Below are 20232 nucleotides of genomic sequence, written 5' to 3' on the forward strand. Positions count from 1 at the left end.
TAAGTAATTAAACCAACACAGTTTTAGAAAACAATAGATAACTCAAATAAAGAACATTGAAAAGTAAAATACAGTGCTTTCTGCATTAACTTTGTTCTAGCTGATTCCACAGCAAAAAGATAACACATTTATAACCTAAATAACCTAAAAAGGCCCAAATAGCAATTATAACGACACAGTAGGGGCGTAACAATACATTTTAACAGCCATACGATACGCATCACGATACATGGTTGATGATACGAAACATCGACGATATTGGTTCATTTATGGCGATACGATTGAATGATTTGAAATCGATACAGTAACTATTTAGCAAAAAATATATAATCTGTGTGAAACATGTGGATAGTGCAGGTTTTTACGGGAACATTTATTATTATGGATATATATAAGTAAACACAGTGATTATCTGGCAAATACATGGACATTGTAATATTTGAACACATATGAACAAACTCACACTTTGACATGAACACAGATACTTAAAGGGTCTACACCATGAATTTTAACTTTTTCTTCTTTTTTGTGTGTTTTTGGTCTCCCCTACCTCTCTTCTATCCCCAAAAATACCCCAGTTTGAACACTCAGGCTTTCACAGCAAATCTGGGGTTTTCTGTAAATTGGTCTCAAAACAGGCCGAACTGATTTGCACCCTGACGTGACGTCAGGTCAGGGTACAATCCCTCCCATTTTTCAGTTAAAAAAATAAATAAAAAATGTATTTTTTGTATTTTCTTTTTCTTATTTTTAAAAAACTTTTTCCACACAGAACCAGGCGATAACATGCATACAAACTGTCTCAATAGCGCCCCGCGCCAAACAGGACAATGTGGTATTGTAGGTGAAAGTGCTTTATAAGCCAGAGAGAAGTTAGTTGGAATGAGTATATCTGAGGCTTGATTTAGGCTCAAACCTTTTGAAAAACGTTTGAGGGACATAAACAATATGATATTAAATATTATAATTTTTTTAAATTCATGGTGTAGATCCTTTAATATCGATACAATCAATTATTTGCATTGCAAAACGATAAGATACGATACAAAGTCAAACGATACGTTATGTTGCTGTTTGCATATCGATACAGTTGAATCGATGAAATTAAAATTGATGCATCGATACAGTTACTGTATCCTTACACCCCTACGACACAGCATCTTAATTAACTAAGGACTCACGTGACCCATAGATCCTAATGGATTTTTTAATAATCGACAAGATTGCCTAGTCTGATTACCCACTTTACCCTGGTTTATACTTTGCTGTACAGAAAGAGGGGGGCAAGCCTTTTCACCCATATGGATCTTCCTCATGTGTGTTTTCAAATGTCCACTAGTGTTAAAGCTTTTATTACAAACTGTGCAAGCGAAGGGCTTTTCATCTGTATGAATCTGCATGTGTGCTTTCAGCGTTTCAGCTCGGTTAAAGCTTTGACTACAAACTGTGCAAGCAAAGGCCTTTTCGCCCATATGAATCTTCCTCATGTGTCTTTTCATATTTCCACTAGTGTAAAATATTTTGCTACAAACTGTGCAAGCAAAGGGCTTTTCACCTGTATGAATCCTCAAATGTTCTTTCAGAGAATCAACTCGGTTAAAGCTTTGACTACAAACTGTGCAAGCAAAGGGCTTTTCACCTGTATGAATTGTCCTCATGTGTTTTTTCAGACTTTGAGAATGGTTGAAGCTTTTGTTACAAACGGTACATGCAAACGGATTTTCGCCTGTATGAATCCTCATGTGTGTTAACAGAGTTTCAGCTCGGTTAAAGCTTTGACTACAAACTGTGCAAGCAAAGGGCCTTTCACCTGTATGAATCGTCCTCATGTGTGTTTTCAGAGTGTCAGCTCGTTTAAAGCTTTTGCTACAAGCTGTGCAAACAAAGGGCTTTTCACCTGTATGAATCCTCATGTGTTTTTGCAGATTACCCTTGTGACCACAGACTTTGCCACACTCTGTACAACAAAAGCTTTTCTTTCTTGTTTGACTCCTCATGGATGGCTTTTGTTTTAATGATTTTGATTTCTGGGAGGGCCTGTTGCTCAAAGACAATCTTTGTCCTTCTACATGTTGTGTCTTGTTTGATTCCAGTGTGTTTACAACGGTCCCATCATCCCTGGTCTCCCAGTCATCACTGTTATCAGTATCAGACTCAGAACAGTGTGAAGAGAGGAGTTGGTCATCACTAGTTGGCTGTGATGCACCAGAGTCCTCTATATCAACTTGTATTTCCACGTGCTCAGTTGAAGTGCTTGCTTGAGAATTTGTGTCTCTGTTTTTATCATTATCTTCACTTTTCACTGCTATAAATGTCAACATTGACCCAGAAGCCTCCATTGGTCTTAGAAGTAACTCCTCCGGTTCCTCTTTAATCTGTGGAGGTTCTAGTTTCACCTGGACCACACTGGGGCTCCTCTCCTGCTGTTCCTCTTTAATCTGTGGAGGTTCTAGTTTCACCTGAACCAGACTGGGGCTCTTCTCCTGCTGTTCCTCTTTAATCTGTGGAGGTTCTAGTTTCACCTGGACCAGACTGGGGCTCTTCTCCTGCTGTTCCTCTTTAATCTGTGGAGGTTCTAGTTTCACCTGGACCAGACTGGGGCTCTTCTCCTGCTGATCAGGGGAAGCCTCCTCTTTACACATAGACTGGAATTGGAGATCTAGAAGAAGGAGAGAGGAGCTAACGTCAGCAGCAGTGGCATAGCCAAGATTTTATTTTGGGTAGGCTTAATTCCAGGGGCGATAAAACCAGCTGATATGTCTATTGAGAAAGAGCTATTACGTCAAACCTAGTCCTATGTTGTGCTGATAACAATGGTCACTGAAATATTGCCAATTGAAGTGTTAAACACTGCTTTAACACTTGCAGCACCTAGGTCCACTGTCATACCTGTACTTCCGGGTCACACCATTGAACTCCACACCCCTCAGAGAGTGTGTGAAGTTTCAAGGCAATCCGAAAAAACGGAAGTAGGAATGACAAACCGGAAGTGGTCCTTATTCATAGAATTGGAAGTCTGTGGGACCACCCACTAAGTTTGGAGCCTTTAGCGTGCTGGGAACTGGAGTTATGGCTGTCTAAAGCCTATCCAAAAAGGAACACAGAGGGGGCGGGGCTTAAGCAATTACAGCACGTCCCTATTGGCTGTTTTAGAGCGCCTAAAAAGTTTGGGGCTTTTAGCATGCTGGGAACTGGAGTTATGGCTGTTTAAAGCCCAGCCATTAGGAACACAGAGAGGCGGGGCTTAAGCAATTACAGCCAGTCGCTTTTGGCTGTTTTAGAGCACCTACCAAGTTTGGGGCCTTTAGCATGCTAGAGCCCAGCCAATAGGAACACAGAGGGGCGGGGCTTAAGCAATTACAGCCTGTCCCTAATGGCCGTCTATGCAAGAGCATCTACCAAGTTTGGGGCGTTTAGCATGCTGGGAGCTGGGCCGTTTAAAGCCCAGCCAATAAGAACACAGAGGGGGCAGGTCTTAAGCAATTAGAGCCCTTCCCTATTGGCCATCTAAGAGCACCTACCAAGTTTGAGGCCTTTAGCATGCTGGGAACTGGAGTTAAGGCTGTTTAAACCCCAGCCAATAGGAACACAGAGGGGGCGGAGCATTGGTGCCTGGTATGGCTATTCTGATGACAGAACCCTGACCAGTGTTATTGTACAGTTTTGTGCGGATCGGAGTAACGGTGCGCCTCACAGGTCCGAATGGTACATTTGTGACATCCACTGTCCGCCCGCCCACCGTCCGCCCGCCCAGCCTCTAGGCAATTTTAATATAGCATACATGATGTAGCCTGCGATTTATATTCTCAAAGAAGCACAGTAGCAGCATTAAGGACAGATAAGGCGAACATGACGTCTTGCAAAGTAGTCATGTTCAAAACAGCAAAGTTAACAAATAAAATAATGTTCAAACGTGTAGTCTACAGCATGAGACGACGGGGCTTGCACTTATGTCTAAAATTGAGTCGTAGTTCAAACCTTCTTCAGTTAAATCTCTCTCAAATGCTAGGAGGCAGAACTTTATAGTGAAGGTGTTGAGGGTGTGAATTGCCCTGCCTGCCCACTTGCCCAGTATTTTGTTAAGCAAAATCAGTCGCCTAATCACCGCGGCAGCACTCTACACAGAAATGTACATGCAGTTTGTGACGCTCGAACAGTATGGACACGTTTGGAGTAGTTATTGGGGGGAAGGTGATTTGCTCCCCGTCCATCTATCGTTAAGCCGAGATGTCAATCGTATCATTTGGAAACGATTGATTTTCCTACTTATTGAATTGTTTTGTAATGATTTTGATAGTCTTTTTATATTTTGTTAAGTGATACGTATGAATTAGTGTTTACATGTACTATGTAACTGTACCGACAAATCAAAAATCAGTGTTTCCAATACATAGTTTCTTGTAGTGTTTCTCAAACTTTTTAATTTTAAGGATCTGTTATGCATTAGGCCTAGGGGTGTCACGATACGCCTAATCCACGATTCGATTCGACTTTCGATTTTAAGGTCACGATTCGATTCGATTTTCGATACGATATATATTTTTAAACGTCCCTTTTTCAGCTTTGAGGGCTATATGATTATTAATTTAGGCTATTGTCTTGATTTACTAAAGAAAAACACATGTTTCTCAATAAGTCCCTTTTATTTGAATAATATCAAATGAGAATGAGAATAACAAAAAGGGTTTTATGCCCTTACAACAACTGTCATTTTCAGATTATTCTTTAAGATGAGTTAACAACATTCTTGTGAAGCTCTATAACTAAATACATTTTAAATACAAAGTTGAACATGTAAGAAAAAAGGATCCAAAGACAACTGTTATTTGGCTACATGTTCTTAAACATCTTAAAGTATGTTCACATTGTTTGAACAGGTAAGAGCTTTAACAAACAAGAAATGTGAATAATAAGCTTTTTTTCGCCTATTTTGCCAGACTTTTGCCTATTATGACATGGCCAGAATAGGGATGCTAGGGTTCATGTGGTTAATGATGTAGGCATTCAATGGTTGGTTTTCGGCCCTGTGCTGGGAACACACACACGCAAACAAAATGATATCACACGTTTGATGGCACCCTTGACTTGAGTAAGAACCTCCCTTGGATGCATTCTGCTCCTGACAAAGGCTGGATTAAACTTCATGGAGCCTGATAAAGCGTGTGTGTGTGTGTGTGTGTGTGTGTGTGTGTGTGTGTGTGTGTGTGTGTGTGTGTGTGTGTGTGTGTGTGTGTGTGACTCACTGCTGGCCTCAGTATCAGTGGGGTTGTTGTTTTCCTCAAGGGTGAAGATAGGAGGCATGAAGGCAGCAGTCCTCCAGCGCAGGTCCTGACTCATGGCTGCTGAGTCGTAGGGATGCATGTGGTGATGAGGCAATATACTGTGACCATCACTTGTAGTAGACACCTGCTTTACACGCACAGTCGCACACGCACACACACACACACACACACGTAAGAACAAAATACATTTTGTTGAACAGTCAAACAATGTTTGCATGTTTAAAGGCAAACATTTTCTAAATTACAGAAACAGCTGGTACATCTAGAAATGTCTACAATGGCATTACTCCGGTCACTATTGGACTGCTCTAACTATCAAAAACTATAACGTATAATCTATGATCCAATCAAAGACAATATTGCAGGGATGTTACTTTTCATTCTGTCTTTGTCACAAAGAGTCAAGAGTGAGTGTGTGTGTGTCTGTATATATATATATATATATATGGACTGTCAAATGTAACTTCATTAATCGCAATTAAGTCACCGTCATATTAATCGTAATTATATTAATCGCATGTTTATTCATTTTAGCGATTTGGCCTACCCGTAGCTTAGGACACAGCTCTCTATGTCTGTGAGCATACTCCTTATGTGGTATGTTTCGTGGATTTCCAGGGCAGATGTTACAGTAGCCCTGAAACATGACTGTCATACCATGACAGTCATGGTGCCGAGTCCCCCTGGTCTAAAGTTGTGTTCGATTTTTTCACATTGCCATCTCTCACATAAACATAAACGTTCAGATTTCAAATATAAAGTGCTTACCACCGAGCCACGGATGTTACAAGGCGATGCGGACCGCGATGAGTACCCGTATCTCCCGTATTGTTCAATAAAAAGCATTTTAATCCCATCGCCGGCCATTTTCTTTTTTTCTTTTTTTTTGTTTTGTAATGTATCAGAGTGCAATACACCTCCCAACCATTAGTGTCGCATGGTTGAAAGTATCGGAGACAATTTGGAGAAAATGGCCGGCGATGGGATTAAAATGCTTTTTATTGAACAATACGGGAGATACGGGTACTCATCGCGGTCCGCATCGCCTTGTAACATCCGTGGCTCGGTGGTAAGCACTTTATATTTGAAATCTGAACGTTTATGTTTATGTGAGAGATGGCAATGTGAAAAAATCGAACACAACTTTAGACCAGGGGGACTCGGCACCATGACGCTTGTATACAAGCGTCATGTGAACCATGGCTAATGTTACAGTACCATTACTGTTGTTACCCCACTCCCAAAACATTAATAACTACATTACCACACAGGGGTTGACACTAACGCCTGCCCGGGGCAGGTAAATAAAACTTGCGGGCAGGTGGAGTTAGCTTTCAGCCTGCCCTACCGGGCAAGTGCGCGTTTGAGTGGCAGTGGAGACGCAAACATCTTTAGTTCTGTCTAAACACATGAACGTGGCCAGAGCACAGAGTTGGTTTTGGAGTGAGTCTTCTTGTATTCCACTCTGCCCCACACACACACACACACACACACACACACACACACACACACACACACACACACACACACACACACACACACACACACACACACACACACACACACACACACACACACACACACACACACACACACACACACACACACACACACACACACACACACACACACACACACACACACACGCCTATTAGTTTGTACTGGCCAGTGCGCTCAGTGATATATTTCCGAACGCATCTAAGCGTTATACAAACGAAACACTTTATATTTGAACACAAGACACGTATGCATATTCACGAACCTACATTTATAGTTGCGTAAAGCTGTGTCACAGGAAATAAAAATGTTAAATAAACAAGAGTAAATAAACAATACCTGCTCTGAATCACTACTGCTGCTGCGTGTGCGTGAACCGAGAGCCAGGCGCAGCTATGATGGCGTCATAAACCCTCGACTGCAGTGCAGCCTTAAAGTGACAGTACTGAACCCTGTATCAACACTTCAGCTGGAATAGAACTATATATTATTGATTCATTGAACTTAACAAAACAAAGATCAGGATCAGTTGAAATGTAAAACAAAAATAAGATTGAAACCCTGGTTACACAAGTCAGGGTTCCTCCACATTTTCCATTTCAAAATTGCATACTTTTTCCAGACTCAAACTTCCAGAATTTGATTTTTCATACCATATTTGTTACCCGTGTAGGAAAAATAAATGTTCATGAACTAATCTGAGTTCCCAAAATTCTCACATAAAAACGGGAGGGGCGGCGTCCCTCTGGGCACATACATGAAATATGTCCTCTGCACTGCATTATCCTAACAGGAGCACTGCAGAGCCCCGGGGAGCAGTTTGGGGTTAAAGGGCTGTAGAGGTTTGGGTTGTGTAGTTACCTTGCCATGATGTAACTCCAAATGTGGGCAAGAAATTCCATTGGCTAGAAATTGATCATTGATAATATGCTACTCATTTATCTATTAAATTGTACAGTGAAGAGGCTCAGGAGGAGCTTTTAGCCTGTAAATGAACGCAAACAAAGTTGATTCTGACAATAGAACATCACCAAACCCGGTACTATTACTTTTCTTTTTTTAATATATAAAAATGTCAACTTCCTGTTGATTTCGCCATTTTAATTAGGAAGAAAACCCGGACTGGATCCACAGATCTGGAACTTTAAATCAACAGGAAGTTGACATTTTTACATTCTATATTATTTAAGACAACACAGCTTTCACCATTGGAATTACATTACGGAACGTACACATCGTTACATTTTATGTGTTTATTTCATCATAGCGCAGCACATGGTGAAGTATTGTAGTGCAGGTCATTACAACAATTGTGAAAAATGAAAACGGGACAGCCAAATATTCTAAACTTTCTGTGATTCTGCCAATAATCACATTCTTTGAGACACAAGAATGTAGAGAGACAGCGAACTCCACTTGCGACCGCGACGGGTCGCTTCGACAGCGACGGGTCGCTTCGACGGGTGCCTGACTCGTCGCGACGGGTGCCCATCAACGGCTCGCTTCGACCGCGACGGGTCGCTTCGACGGGTGCCTGACTCGTCGCGACGGGTGCCTGTTTTTGTCGGCGTTTCACCCGTGCGTCGGAGAACGGGCGCTCGTCGAGACTCGTCGCGTTTACCGCGACGTAAGGCACGACGGAAAGAAGCCATCGTCGCCCCTTGAATCCCTTTACGCATGCCTTCATTTGTCCCCGTGAATTAGGGCTGCATTCCCGAAGTTAACTTTCAATTTGATTGCTTCCATTATTTTAATCCAATAACCATATGTTGCATCACATTTTATCGATTGATATAACTTCAATAACCTCCGGAAATAAGGAATTTGTTTGATTCGATTTGAACGTTTAATGGCCTATTGAAAAGACGATTGTTTTTGGACGCTTAAGCACAGAGAGAGAGAGAGAGAGGGGGGGAGAGAGAGGGGGAGAGAGAGAGAGAGAGAGAGAGAGAGGGGGGGAGAGAGAGAGAGAGAGAGAGGGGGGAGAGAGAGAGAGAGAGAGAGAGAGAGAGAGAGAGAGCGAGAGGGGGGGAGAGAGAGGGAAAGAGAGAGCGCACGCACGCACGCAGACATCACACTATACAATGCATAACATTCAGCCGATCTACTAGCTCATATCTGCTGCTTTGCGAAAGCCGCGCATTGCGACGTATTCTGTCTGTCTGTCTGTCTGTCTGTCTGTCTGTCAAAGGTCCGCGGGCCGCGGCCGTAACACACACCCACCAAGCATGCATCTTATTTAATTTTTTCTTACTCATATATACATATTTTGATAGAATTAATTGAAAAAGCTCCCTCAAACTCCCTTCAAAGTTTTGACAAATCTAAGTTTGGGGCGGGCATCACAACACACCCCTCTGCACAGTTTTTTTTTTGTTTAGCCCAGTGGGGACTCCCTCTTTGTTTGGTGTTTCGACCAGGTGGGCGTGGTTGCGTCCTGAAGCGTGCACTGCTCGTCCCGTGTCCAAGTTAACCGCGTCCCACCAAAACGGTCGAAACCATAGAGTTAAAAATGGGGGTCGAAACACCAAAGACTGTGAACTTTATTTCTTCGGTGTTTCGACCAGTTGGGCGTGGTTGTGTCCTGAAGCTGAGGCAGTGAGTGTGGTCCTGATGTGAACTCAGCAAAGCAGCTGGCCAGCTGCTGCTGTCAGGGGCGGAGGGTGGGCAAAAAAATGCCCTGTCCACTGCAGGTAGTAGACACGTTATATATATATTATTTATACAGCATAATTTGTTGTGGAAAACAAGTGGAGAGTGTCGTCGACTCGTCGTTAATGTGATTTTGTGATTATGTCCAACTTAAGAGACCAAAAGCCTCTGGTGCACAGGGAAGAAAGAGAAGAAGAGAAGAGGAGGAAAAACGGGAAAAAGACAGAGTAATGTGAAATAAACAGTTATGCCAACTAAGCTGTAAAGGTCACTGTTTAGTCATGAATATTGAGTAATTAGCAATGCATAATGATCTACTTTTGCCAAAACCTGGAATAATGTTGCTTTGGTTAACTTAATGCGCTGTAAGAGTCTAAGACCACGTTTGTGATGGCCAGAAATTCATCTTTTACCATGGTGCAATCATGCCAGTCTTTGCCAGATGCCACTGCTACATTTCATATAAGCATACTTTGCAATAGAAGTGTTTCAATTAGGTAGAAACCAGGAAATGGCCTGCCCAGTCAACTTAGAAAGATGTACCAGCCTAGTCGCAGTCTAAATTTAAGTAAAACAAATATGTCTCTTTTCATTATAAAGCTTTTCTTCATTTACATAATTTGCTTGAATTTTGTAATAATTACACCAAAACTAGTAAATATACCACAAAATTGACAAATGTCAATATGCGAAGGGATCTGAAGTCTACCTCATTGTTTCTGTCTATTTAGGTGCTGCTGAGTCAGTTTCTGTTTTATAATAAGCTGTAAAAGTGTTGTCATTAATAATAATAATAATAATAATAATAATAATAATAATAAATAAGGATGGTAATAAGGATGGTAATACTAAGAAAATGCTGTTCCTGAAGGAACAATGTACAGGCTCATGACAGTGTGGGACATTCAGATATACTGTAGGCCTACTGTATATCATTGACATTAATTGTGAAAACACGTATCATGCACACACGGTATAAGATTGTTAAATTGTTATCAACCAGCTTTATTTGTGCAATCATTTGCTATTACAATTTCTGCTTCATGCTGCTGTTTCTTACCAAATCAGTTTATTGGACAATTATATTCATGTATATTCACAAGAAAGTGTACATTCTAGAACAAACAGTATAAATCTGTCTGTGGTGAAGGCTTTTTTGGTATGTGACATTTTTAACTGATATGTTCTTACCCAATTTAAGTCCCTTGTCAGAAGTTGTCACGGCAGTGGTTCTCAAACCTTTTCAAGTCAAGGACCTACAAATTGATTGATTGATCTGAAAAGGTTTTGTGCCAGGGACCCCCAGAAGAGAATATTTATGTTCAAAATAAAAAAATATTCAAATTGGACGTTTTGGGTATGCGGCTTAATCATTCCACTAGAGGTCAGGAGAGGCTCATTATAGGTTCAAAATCTACTCATCAATAGTACAGTATAATATGTGCAATGCTGTTGCAAGCAATTAGAAAATTAGGAGAATAGAAAATAGCCTATCCCAACTCCTAAAATATTGTATTCTGTAATTGCTAGTTATCATCACTATCAATTAACAGCACCAAGTAGGCATACAATTGAACCATGCTCAAATAATGTCTGTTCACTGACATTCAATTAATTTGTTCCTGGTTCAGTTGGCTCTCCTCTGAAGTTCTCTCCTGATACGGTTGGACCCTGGTTAAAAAGAAATGGTTGCGCAGTTAAAACTGACTGAAATATAAATCTTGCAACCAGGTGAGTTTTTCTTCTGATTACAATACTAATTTAATCAACTCAAGTCTTTATTTATATAGCACATTTAAAAACAATAGAAGTTGACCCAAAGTGCTTCCCAATCGAGAGACAAAACCAACAACATATAGAACACAGTCCATAGTCCACAAAAGCAAGATTAGAACGCAAAATATGACAACATTATTTAAAATAAAATAATAAACAATATAAAATATATATAAATGATATATGAAAAATAACCGATTAAAACATTAGAAGGATGTATTAAAATAGATTAACAATAATCAGTGTACTTTGCAAAAACATGGACCATCGGTCGACCTCGGACTGTGCTAAAAGCAAGAGAAAAATTCAACAAAATTGTCAATGGTGGTTTTTGCTTAATGCTTAATGTGGTATGGGAGATTATTCCAAAGTTGAGGGGCAGCAACAGAGAAGGCCCGGTCACCTTTGGTTTTGAGGTGTGTGTGGGAACTGAAAGGAACTGTTGAGTGGATGACATAGGCGCTGGAGGGGGGTCCGAATGGCCTGAATGTCCCGCAATAGTGTCCCCCACTATTGGGGGGACACTGTTGCGATTGACTGGTCTATTTATTTATTTATTTTTCCCGACTGGTCTAGCACCCCACCGTTTCCCATTGTGTTGCGCTGCGCTGTTGTGTATTGGCTGCATGCTTGCCTCTCGCCGCAATAACCGTTCTGTTACTGGCTACGTGCTGTTGCTCTCACAACTCATCAACTATGTGTCAGACAACTAATACACAACAAATAGTTGTTCTTTGTAAACTGGCTGTGGGTGTGAAAGAAGGGGGGCTCGGGCTGCAGGAATCAAGTGCTGCTATGATAGACTGACAGTCAGTCTATCCTGACAAACTTAAAATGCTGTTCTACCACAGTCGGCGAGATGTCAGCTGTAGCAGCCTACAATAAGAGACATTGAAAATGACATGTTTTCACCTCGATTAATAAGGAATCGGATCCATGATCACACATGCCATGGTGCACTTTGATTTCAAAGAAGTATAGTTTGTGCGTGCGCTCTCGGCTCTCACTTTAACTGACGGGGAACATATATTGGCTGCAGTAATCTGATCCCTGGTCAGTCAGTCCTTATTACTAAGTGATGTTTATTGAAATTCAATGTTTCAAGTTGTTCTTCTAACTTTCACTATAGAGTAAGTTTCAATTTCCCTTAAATAGAAAGTCTGAAAATCACTTTAACATTTACAATCTGTTCTTTATCCAGAGCTATAGTGCTTATATAGTTACGGTAGTTAGGCTAATTACATTCCGAGGAGTCCATTTGGTTACATACATTTGTATACTCTTCGGAGCTACACCAAAACTGACAGTGAACGTCATGACGTCACCGTCGCCACCGCCCCCCCAGCTAATGTCCCCAGACTTTTTGCCTCATGCTGGCGCACTTGGTGGATGACCTAAGTCATCTGGGGGCAGGCAGTTAGCAGACTGGAGATGGAGCTAGGCCATTCAGGGCTTTAAGACTAAATCAATAAATTTAAAAAATAATTGTATACGTCACTGGCTGGTAACCGCAGTTGGACCAAAACAGGGGTGTGCTTTCGTTTCTTCGTTCCAGTAATGAAGTTATCAACTTTTGCATACGTGCAACGCGTGTGCATGTGCGTGTGTATGCATGCGTGTGTGTGCAGATTGTGCATGTGTATCATAATTCTACTCTTATTTCTCAATGGTAAGCCAAAACAAAATAAAAATTAAACCTTACATCCTACTGTTACAATGAATTAATGTAATGTTGACCTACCACAGATGGTTCCAATATAGTAGGCACTTGGCAGCAGGAAAAGAAGCATCACTCTGGAGAGAACCAGCAGGAGCCAGCTCATACCACAGCCACAGTCACAGTCACAGCTCACACTGCCGTCAGGGTCCTTACTGTCCTCACTGTCCCAAGAATGATCTGTTCATATTGGATGTATAAATGGCACATTCTATATTAGTACATGTGTACAAGAGTCAATTCTAGCTCATGCAAATGTTTTATATAAGCACTATGGGAATATAATTTGAAATGTCTCTTTTTGATAGAAATGTTTTCAATGTATTGTATGTACAAATCCTTATCTAATCTACCAGTATTCTATGCTACAGGCTACAGAATTCATACTCTGGGAAAACTAGACTTAAAAATCTATTTGTAATTATGGAAAAAGTCACAATTCATTGTGTTAGATTAGCCAATTATACCACTTTTTCTCCCAATCATATCCTGCCCACACATTTCTGTTGTCACAGCTGTTGTACCTAACCCTAATGGCTCACGTGCCAGTGAGAAGCCCCCACAGGGAGGCTGTAGCGCAGCGACAAAGATCACCCTTCCTGCCCGGCTTCCCTCTCCTGAGTGTTTCAAGGTTCAGGGAGTTTAATGTCATTCCATACATAGTGCATAGTACATGAGGAATGAAATTAGTTACTCAGGTCCTGGTCATGGCAGAATAAAAAAACAAGAATTCAACATACGGTATACGCTAATAAAACTATTCCTCATAACTCTGTAGTGCACTGCACATAAGCAATTGCACATGCCCACCAACAGCATAAAAACAAATACAACAGATGAAAACCAACAGCAGTGTTAAAAACAGCAGCACTGTGTAGCAGATGCTCAGCAAGCTGGATGCACTTGTGCCATCTGAGTGTCCATGCAATTGTACATACATATAAATGAATACATTAACAGGAAACTGATCACAATACTTACTGAATAAAATCCTTGTGGTGAAGTTGCCATATTTGTAGGATGATGTAATACAACCTTTCTCCACTGACCAATCTTTGGCTCCACAGTAGTAGAGACCCAGGTTAGAATCAGATATTTCTTTTATCAGCAGATCAGTGGATTCAGTAGATTTGTTATACTTTAAATTGAAAGTGGAATCTAGTACATTAATTTCAAGAGTAGGTTGGTTTTTATGAGAGCAGTTTCTGAACCACACTATGGAAACTCCAGGTGATTTTCTGCGATCACAGGAGAGAGTGATGTTGTCTCCTGGTCTGACTGTCAACTCCACTTCTAATCCAGAGACCCCATCCTGACTGATGAAAATGACACCTGGAACATGAAAACAATAATTTACATAACCCACTCACCTCAACACCACAGTAAAGTCACAACCCACTCAAAGGTATACTACAGTTAATCTTAATTCTTTAATTATCAAAGCAACCTAAGGGGAATTATAATAATTAATATCAAATCATAATAAAGATTACCGTTTACCTATTAAAGCAGCTAAAAGCAGAGGCAGCTTTGCCATGTCTGATGGTGGAATGAAGTTGACAGTGACAAAGCTCTTTGACACTGATGTCAAATGTCATATGCAGGCAGACTTCCACTAAAATGATAAACACATTGTGATTGGCTAGCTGAGTGGAAAGTCTTCATGTTGTGGTTCTTTTCTATGACAACAGAGCAGTATTTACCACCCTTTTGTGGTCAGTGTTTTAACATGCAATGAAACAACCCAAACCCCTCTCAGGTCTAACACTGCATGTTCTATTTGACATAGTAATAGCCCTGGCAGACTGATAATTTGTGGGCCCTTCAATGCTTTTTGGCCTTATATTACATATAGGCAAAAGCAAAATTGATATTTTGAAGCCAAAGGTCCATAGGGGTATCTTGTGATAAAGGTAAAGTTTAGTCAAATGATGAGCCCTAAACATGAGATGTTGGCAGGTTTATACTTTAACTTAAAAACAAATGTAACTGTATTTTGCCCTTTAGCATTTTGTATGGATAGATTGTACAGTATATATAAACAGATCAAAATATGCAAAAAAAGGGAGCAATTAAAACACTGCCTCTTGTATTCCGTGTACAGGGAGTAGAGAAAGGGGCCCAGAACTCATCTCTGGGGGGCTCCTGTGCCGTTGGTCAGGGGGGTAGAGGTTTTAGATCCAATCCTCACCTCCTGCAGTCATTCTGACAGAAAGTCCAGGATTTAGCTGTACATGCTGGGGTTTGACCTTCAACCACATGAAAAACCTCTGTAATTCTTCCTTGACCACAAGAACATCACCAGACAAATAAATAAGTATAGCAACAATAGTAAGTAGAAGGCAAAGACAAATAGCTAAGTATGTACATGTGCAGTGTACATGGTATCTAGTTCTAAATATTATGTGTAGGTGTCGGTGCGCACTGCACAGTACGTGTGGATAAGTATCTATATACTGTACACACATATACATTTATGTATGCATATATGTTTGTGTGCAGTCCTAATATGCAAAGTGTCATGTGCCAGTGTTTAAATATTTAGGTAGTTGTGTGAGCGTGCTGTGGGTAGATAAGTGCTATGCGTAGATATGTTCCTTATTGCAAATGGCTCACTTCCCTTTACTGGAAGCACGTTTTGTCCAAATGTGGTGCGCTCAGGGTGCCATGTGTTGTGATGGGTGCAAAATGCTTAGTGTCCAGTGGTGCTCCATTTTGCATGTTTGCAGTTCTCAATATCATGCACAGATGAACCATATCGTGATCTCATGTGATCTGTCTCTAGTTCAAACTTTAATAGGGCCATTAATCAACTAGCTTCTATACTCATTATTATCCAAAGGGAATATACATCTGTAGCCCACTGTTACGACCCGGCCTAGGGGTCACCAGGTGTAACACAAAAATGGACTCCCTCCTACCCAGTTCCCAAATATAGACAGCCAACACCAGTTTAAAACTCCAAAGTACAGTTTTATTTTACAAGTTACAAAAACATGGATAAGTTACCTCAGGGTGGGCACCTGAACATAAAATCCTACTCAAAACAAAACCCTATTCTTACCTTTACCAAACCAAAACAAAGCACAAATATCTTACCTCACATAACTAAAGAAACATCTGATCAAACAAAGAACACAAAAGAAAGGACACCCACCCCTACCTTACCAAGACTAACCATGTTAACATTGAAACTTCTAAAATACTGGCCAGGCTAAAACACTTAAAAACATTAGACTGGTGCGGTTGGGAGACTGGCATGGAGGAAGACATCAGGGAGACTGAGACAGGCAGCTTTATGTGTGAGCCTGGTCACAGGAGCCAATCATCAGTAGGGTCCACCTGGTAGCCAACCACTCACATTCAGACACCACTCATTCACGCCAGCTGGTAATCAATCAGTCACTCATTCACACACACCAATGAGGGAAAAGATATACACAGGGCAACAGAAAAATACATAGGCCTAATATGACCCTATAGGGTCATAACACCTCCCCCCTTAAGATCAAACATTTCTCCTCTAAGAAATTTTGATTTCACGCCACGCAACTCAAAGAAAAACAAAACATGCTTAGTTCAACTCCTTCCTCCTATGTCCCCACTAAACCCTCTCTCCTAGTGTCTCCACTTAGACCTCTTCCCTTATCTCCACTGAGACTACCTTCCCTCCTAATGTCTCCACTGAGACCCCACCCATATGTCTCCACTGAGACGCCTTCTCTCCTATTGTCTCCACTGAGACCTCACTCACGTATCCCCTTCTTCCTAACGTCTGCACTGAGACCTCACTCACGTATCCCCTTCTTCCTAACGTCTGCACTGAGACCTCACTCACGTATCCCCTTCTTCCTAACATCTGCACTGAGACCTCACTCACGTATCCCCTTCTTCCTAACGTCTGCACTGAGACCTCACTCACGAAATGATGAACTACAGCATGACACACAGAATCACAGAATATCCACATCAATGATGAACTACAGCATGACACACAGAATCACAGAATATCCACATCAATGATGAACTACAGCATGACACACAGAATCACAGAATAACTACAAAAGTACAACGTCTTAAAACTAGGAGGGCTCACAAAAGTATGGTTGGCAGGTTTTACAGGACTGAAAACAAGCTTGCGCAGACTTTGAGGAACCCACCAATTTAGAGTGGAACCACAAGTTAATACAGATGAAGCACTAAGATACAAATATTAATGAACTGCATTTACTGTCAAGGTGGCACTAAAGCAATATGCTTAATCTAGAATGGTTAGAGTGCATGGCGGTGTTAGGCCGAGGGGCAGGTACACCCTGTCGGCTTTAGCCCTAATGCTTACACATCAGCTCCTTGTTTGGAGCTCCACCTCTCAGAGATGGAAGGCCAGCCTAGACTCTGTTGAGTCCCCCCCAGCATAAACTGAGCGCTACAGACAATGACTACCGTGCTCAACCATGGGGCGTGAGAGCGTCCTGTCCCTTCCCATGGTCGCTGTGGGTTAGGGAGGACGCATCAGCCGACACCTCTACATCCTCACCTAAACCCACAGACGCACTCACCACTGCAGGTTAGTTAAGTACCACCAGCCAGGATACCCTTCTCCATACGTTGTGACACACAGTCTTTCCTTCCGCCTGCCGGAGATATAGACATTAGAGAACAGCAACAACAGTTTGCAATAAGCCTATTTCTAAAGGTGGGAGTCTGCACAAACTCAACTGAAAAAAAACACATGCACGATATAAACCTGCCAACCCAAAGTATTAACAATCACTCAGAACACACACAAAAAGAAGAAAACAGTGTAACCCAAACAAAACGAATTAATAATTTACAAACTGTAAATGAACTTTGAGACGAGCCCCCATTTATGTTACGACCCGGCCTAGGGGTCACCAGGTGTAACACAAAAATGGACTCCCTCCTACCCAGTTCCCAAATATAGACAGCCAACACCAGTTTAAAACTCCAAAGTACAGTTTTATTTTACAAGTTACAAAAACATGGATAAGTTACCTCAGGGTGGGCACCTGAACATAAAATCCTACTCAAAACAAAACCCTATTCTTACCTTTACCAAACCAAAACAAAGCACAAATATCTTACCTCACATAACTAAAGAAACATCTGATCAAACAAAGAACACAAAAGAAAGGACACCCACCCCTACCTTACCAAGACTAACCATGTTAACATTGAAACTTCTAAAATACTGGCCAGGCTAAAACACTTAAAAACATTAGACTGGTGCGGTTGGGAGACTGGCATGGAGGAAGACATCAGGGAGACTGAGACAGGCAGCTTTATGTGTGAGCCTGGTCACAGGAGCCAATCATCAGTAGGGTCCACCTGGTAGCCAACCACTCACATTCAGACACCACTCATTCACGCCAGCTGGTAATCAATCAGTCACTCATTCACACACACCAATGAGGGAAAAGATATACACAGGGCAACAGAAAAATACATAGGCCTAATATGACCCTATAGGGTCATAACACCTCCCCCCTTAAGATCAAACATTTCTCCTCTAAGAAATTTTGATTTCACGCCACGCAACTCAAAGAAAAACAAAACATGCTTAGTTCAACTCCTTCCTCCTATGTCCCCACTAAACCCTCTCTCCTAGTGTCTCCACTTAGACCTCTTCCCTTATCTCCACTGAGACTACCTTCCCTCCTAATGTCTCCACTGAGACCCCACCCATATGTCTCCACTGAGACGCCTTCTCTCCTATTGTCTCCACTGAGACCTCACTCACGTATCCCCTTCTTCCTAACGTCTGCACTGAGACCTCACTCACGTATCCCCTTCTTCCTAACGTCTGCACTGAGACCTCACTCACGTATCCCCTTCTTCCTAACATCTGCACTGAGACCTCACTCACGTATCCCCTTCTTCCTAACGTCTGCACTGAGACCTCACTCACGAAATGATGAACTACAGCATGACACACAGAATCACAGAATATCCACATCAATGATGAACTACAGCATGACACACAGAATCACAGAATATCCACATCAATGATGAACTACAGCATGACACACAGAATCACAGAATAACTACAAAAGTACAACGTCTTAAAACTAGGAGGGCTCACAAAAGTATGGTTGGCAGGTTTTACAGGACTGAAAACAAGCTTGCGCAGACTTTGAGGAACCCACCAATTTAGAGTGGAACCACAAGTTAATACAGATGAAGCACTAAGATACAAATATTAATGAACTGCATTTACTGTCAAGGTGGCACTAAAGCAATATGCTTAATCTAGAATGGTTAGAGTGCATGGCGGTGTTAGGCCGAGGGGCAGGTACACCCTGTCGGCTTTAGCCCTAATGCTTACACATCAGCTCCTTGTTTGGAGCTCCACCTCTCAGAGATGGAAGGCCAGCCTAGACTCTGTTGAGTCCCCCCCAGCATAAACTGAGCGCTACAGACAATGACTACCGTGCTCAACCATGGGGCGTGAGAGCGTCCTGTCCCTTCCCATGGTCGCTGTGGGTTAGGGAGGACGCATCAGCCGACACCTCTACATCCTCACCTAAACCCACAGACGCACTCACCACTGCAGGTTAGTTAAGTACCACCAGCCAGGATACCCTTCTCCATACGTTGGAGTCTTTCCTTCCGCCTGCCGGAGATATAGACATTAGAGAACAGCAACAACAGTTTGCAATAAGCCTATTTCTAAAGGTGGGAGTCTGCACAAACTCAACTGAAAAAAAACACATGCACGATATAAACCTGCCAACCCAAAGTATTAACAATCACTCAGAACACACACAAAAAGAAGAAAACAGTGTAACCCAAACAAAACGAATTAATAATTTACAAACTGTAAATGAACTTTGAGACGAGCCCCCATTTATGTTACGACCCGGCCTAGGGGTCACCAGGTGTAACACAAAAATGGACTCCCTCCTACCCAGTTCCCAAATATAGACAGCCAACACCAGTTTAAAACTCCAAAGTACAGTTTTATTTTACAAGTTACAAAAACATGGATAAGTTACCTCAGGGTGGGCACCTGAACATAAAATCCTACTCAAAACAAAACCCTATTCTTACCTTTACCAAACCAAAACAAAGCACAAATATCTTACCTCACATAACTAAAGAAACATCTGATCAAACAAAGAACACAAAAGAAAGGACACCCACCCCTACCTTACCAAGACTAACCATGTTAACATTGAAACTTCTAAAATACTGGCCAGGCTAAAACACTTAAAAACATTAGACTGGTGCGGTTGGGAGACTGGCATGGAGGAAGACATCAGGGAGACTGAGACAGGCAGCTTTATG

The 20232-nt window shown here is 41.6% G+C and overlaps 1 protein-coding gene and 1 long non-coding RNA gene across 2 annotated transcripts; both read right to left on the reverse strand.

Moving 5' to 3' along the window:
• Positions 1-487: 487 nt before the first annotated feature.
• LOC308104712 (uncharacterized protein) lies at positions 488-5344 on the reverse strand. The gene is made up of 2 exons (XM_080455211.1): positions 5244-5344; positions 488-2659 (listed from the first exon to the last, which is right to left on the reverse strand). Exons 1-2 carry the CDS (start codon positions 5335-5337, stop codon positions 1170-1172), a joined length of 1584 nt encoding a protein of 527 aa, XP_080311337.1. The 5' UTR covers positions 5338-5344; the 3' UTR covers positions 488-1169.
• A 5678-nt stretch (positions 5345-11022) lies between these two features.
• On the reverse strand, positions 11023-14500 carry LOC308104714. Its single transcript, XR_013934843.1, has 4 exons — positions 14425-14500; positions 13906-14256; positions 12949-13104; positions 11023-11102 (listed from the first exon to the last, which is right to left on the reverse strand). It is a non-coding gene; the product is annotated as an uncharacterized lncRNA (long non-coding RNA).
• Between the last annotated feature and the right edge of the window lie 5732 nt (positions 14501-20232).

This window comes from Gymnoscopelus braueri (assembly GCF_963280865.1).
Source record: "Gymnoscopelus braueri genome assembly, chromosome: 17".
Taxonomy (NCBI): Eukaryota; Metazoa; Chordata; class Actinopteri; order Myctophiformes; family Myctophidae; genus Gymnoscopelus; species Gymnoscopelus braueri.

Bases quoted from the DNA above. Each gene is read 5' to 3' on its own strand.
- LOC308104712 (XM_080455211.1), bottom strand. From the start codon at position 5,337: ATGAGTCAGGACCTGCGCTGGAGGACTGCTGCCTTCATGCCTCCTATC. The intron at 2,660-5,243 runs GTGAGTCACACA...TCCTTCTTCTAG, and splicing joins CACTGATACTGAGGCCAGCA to ATCTCCAATTCCAGTCTATG.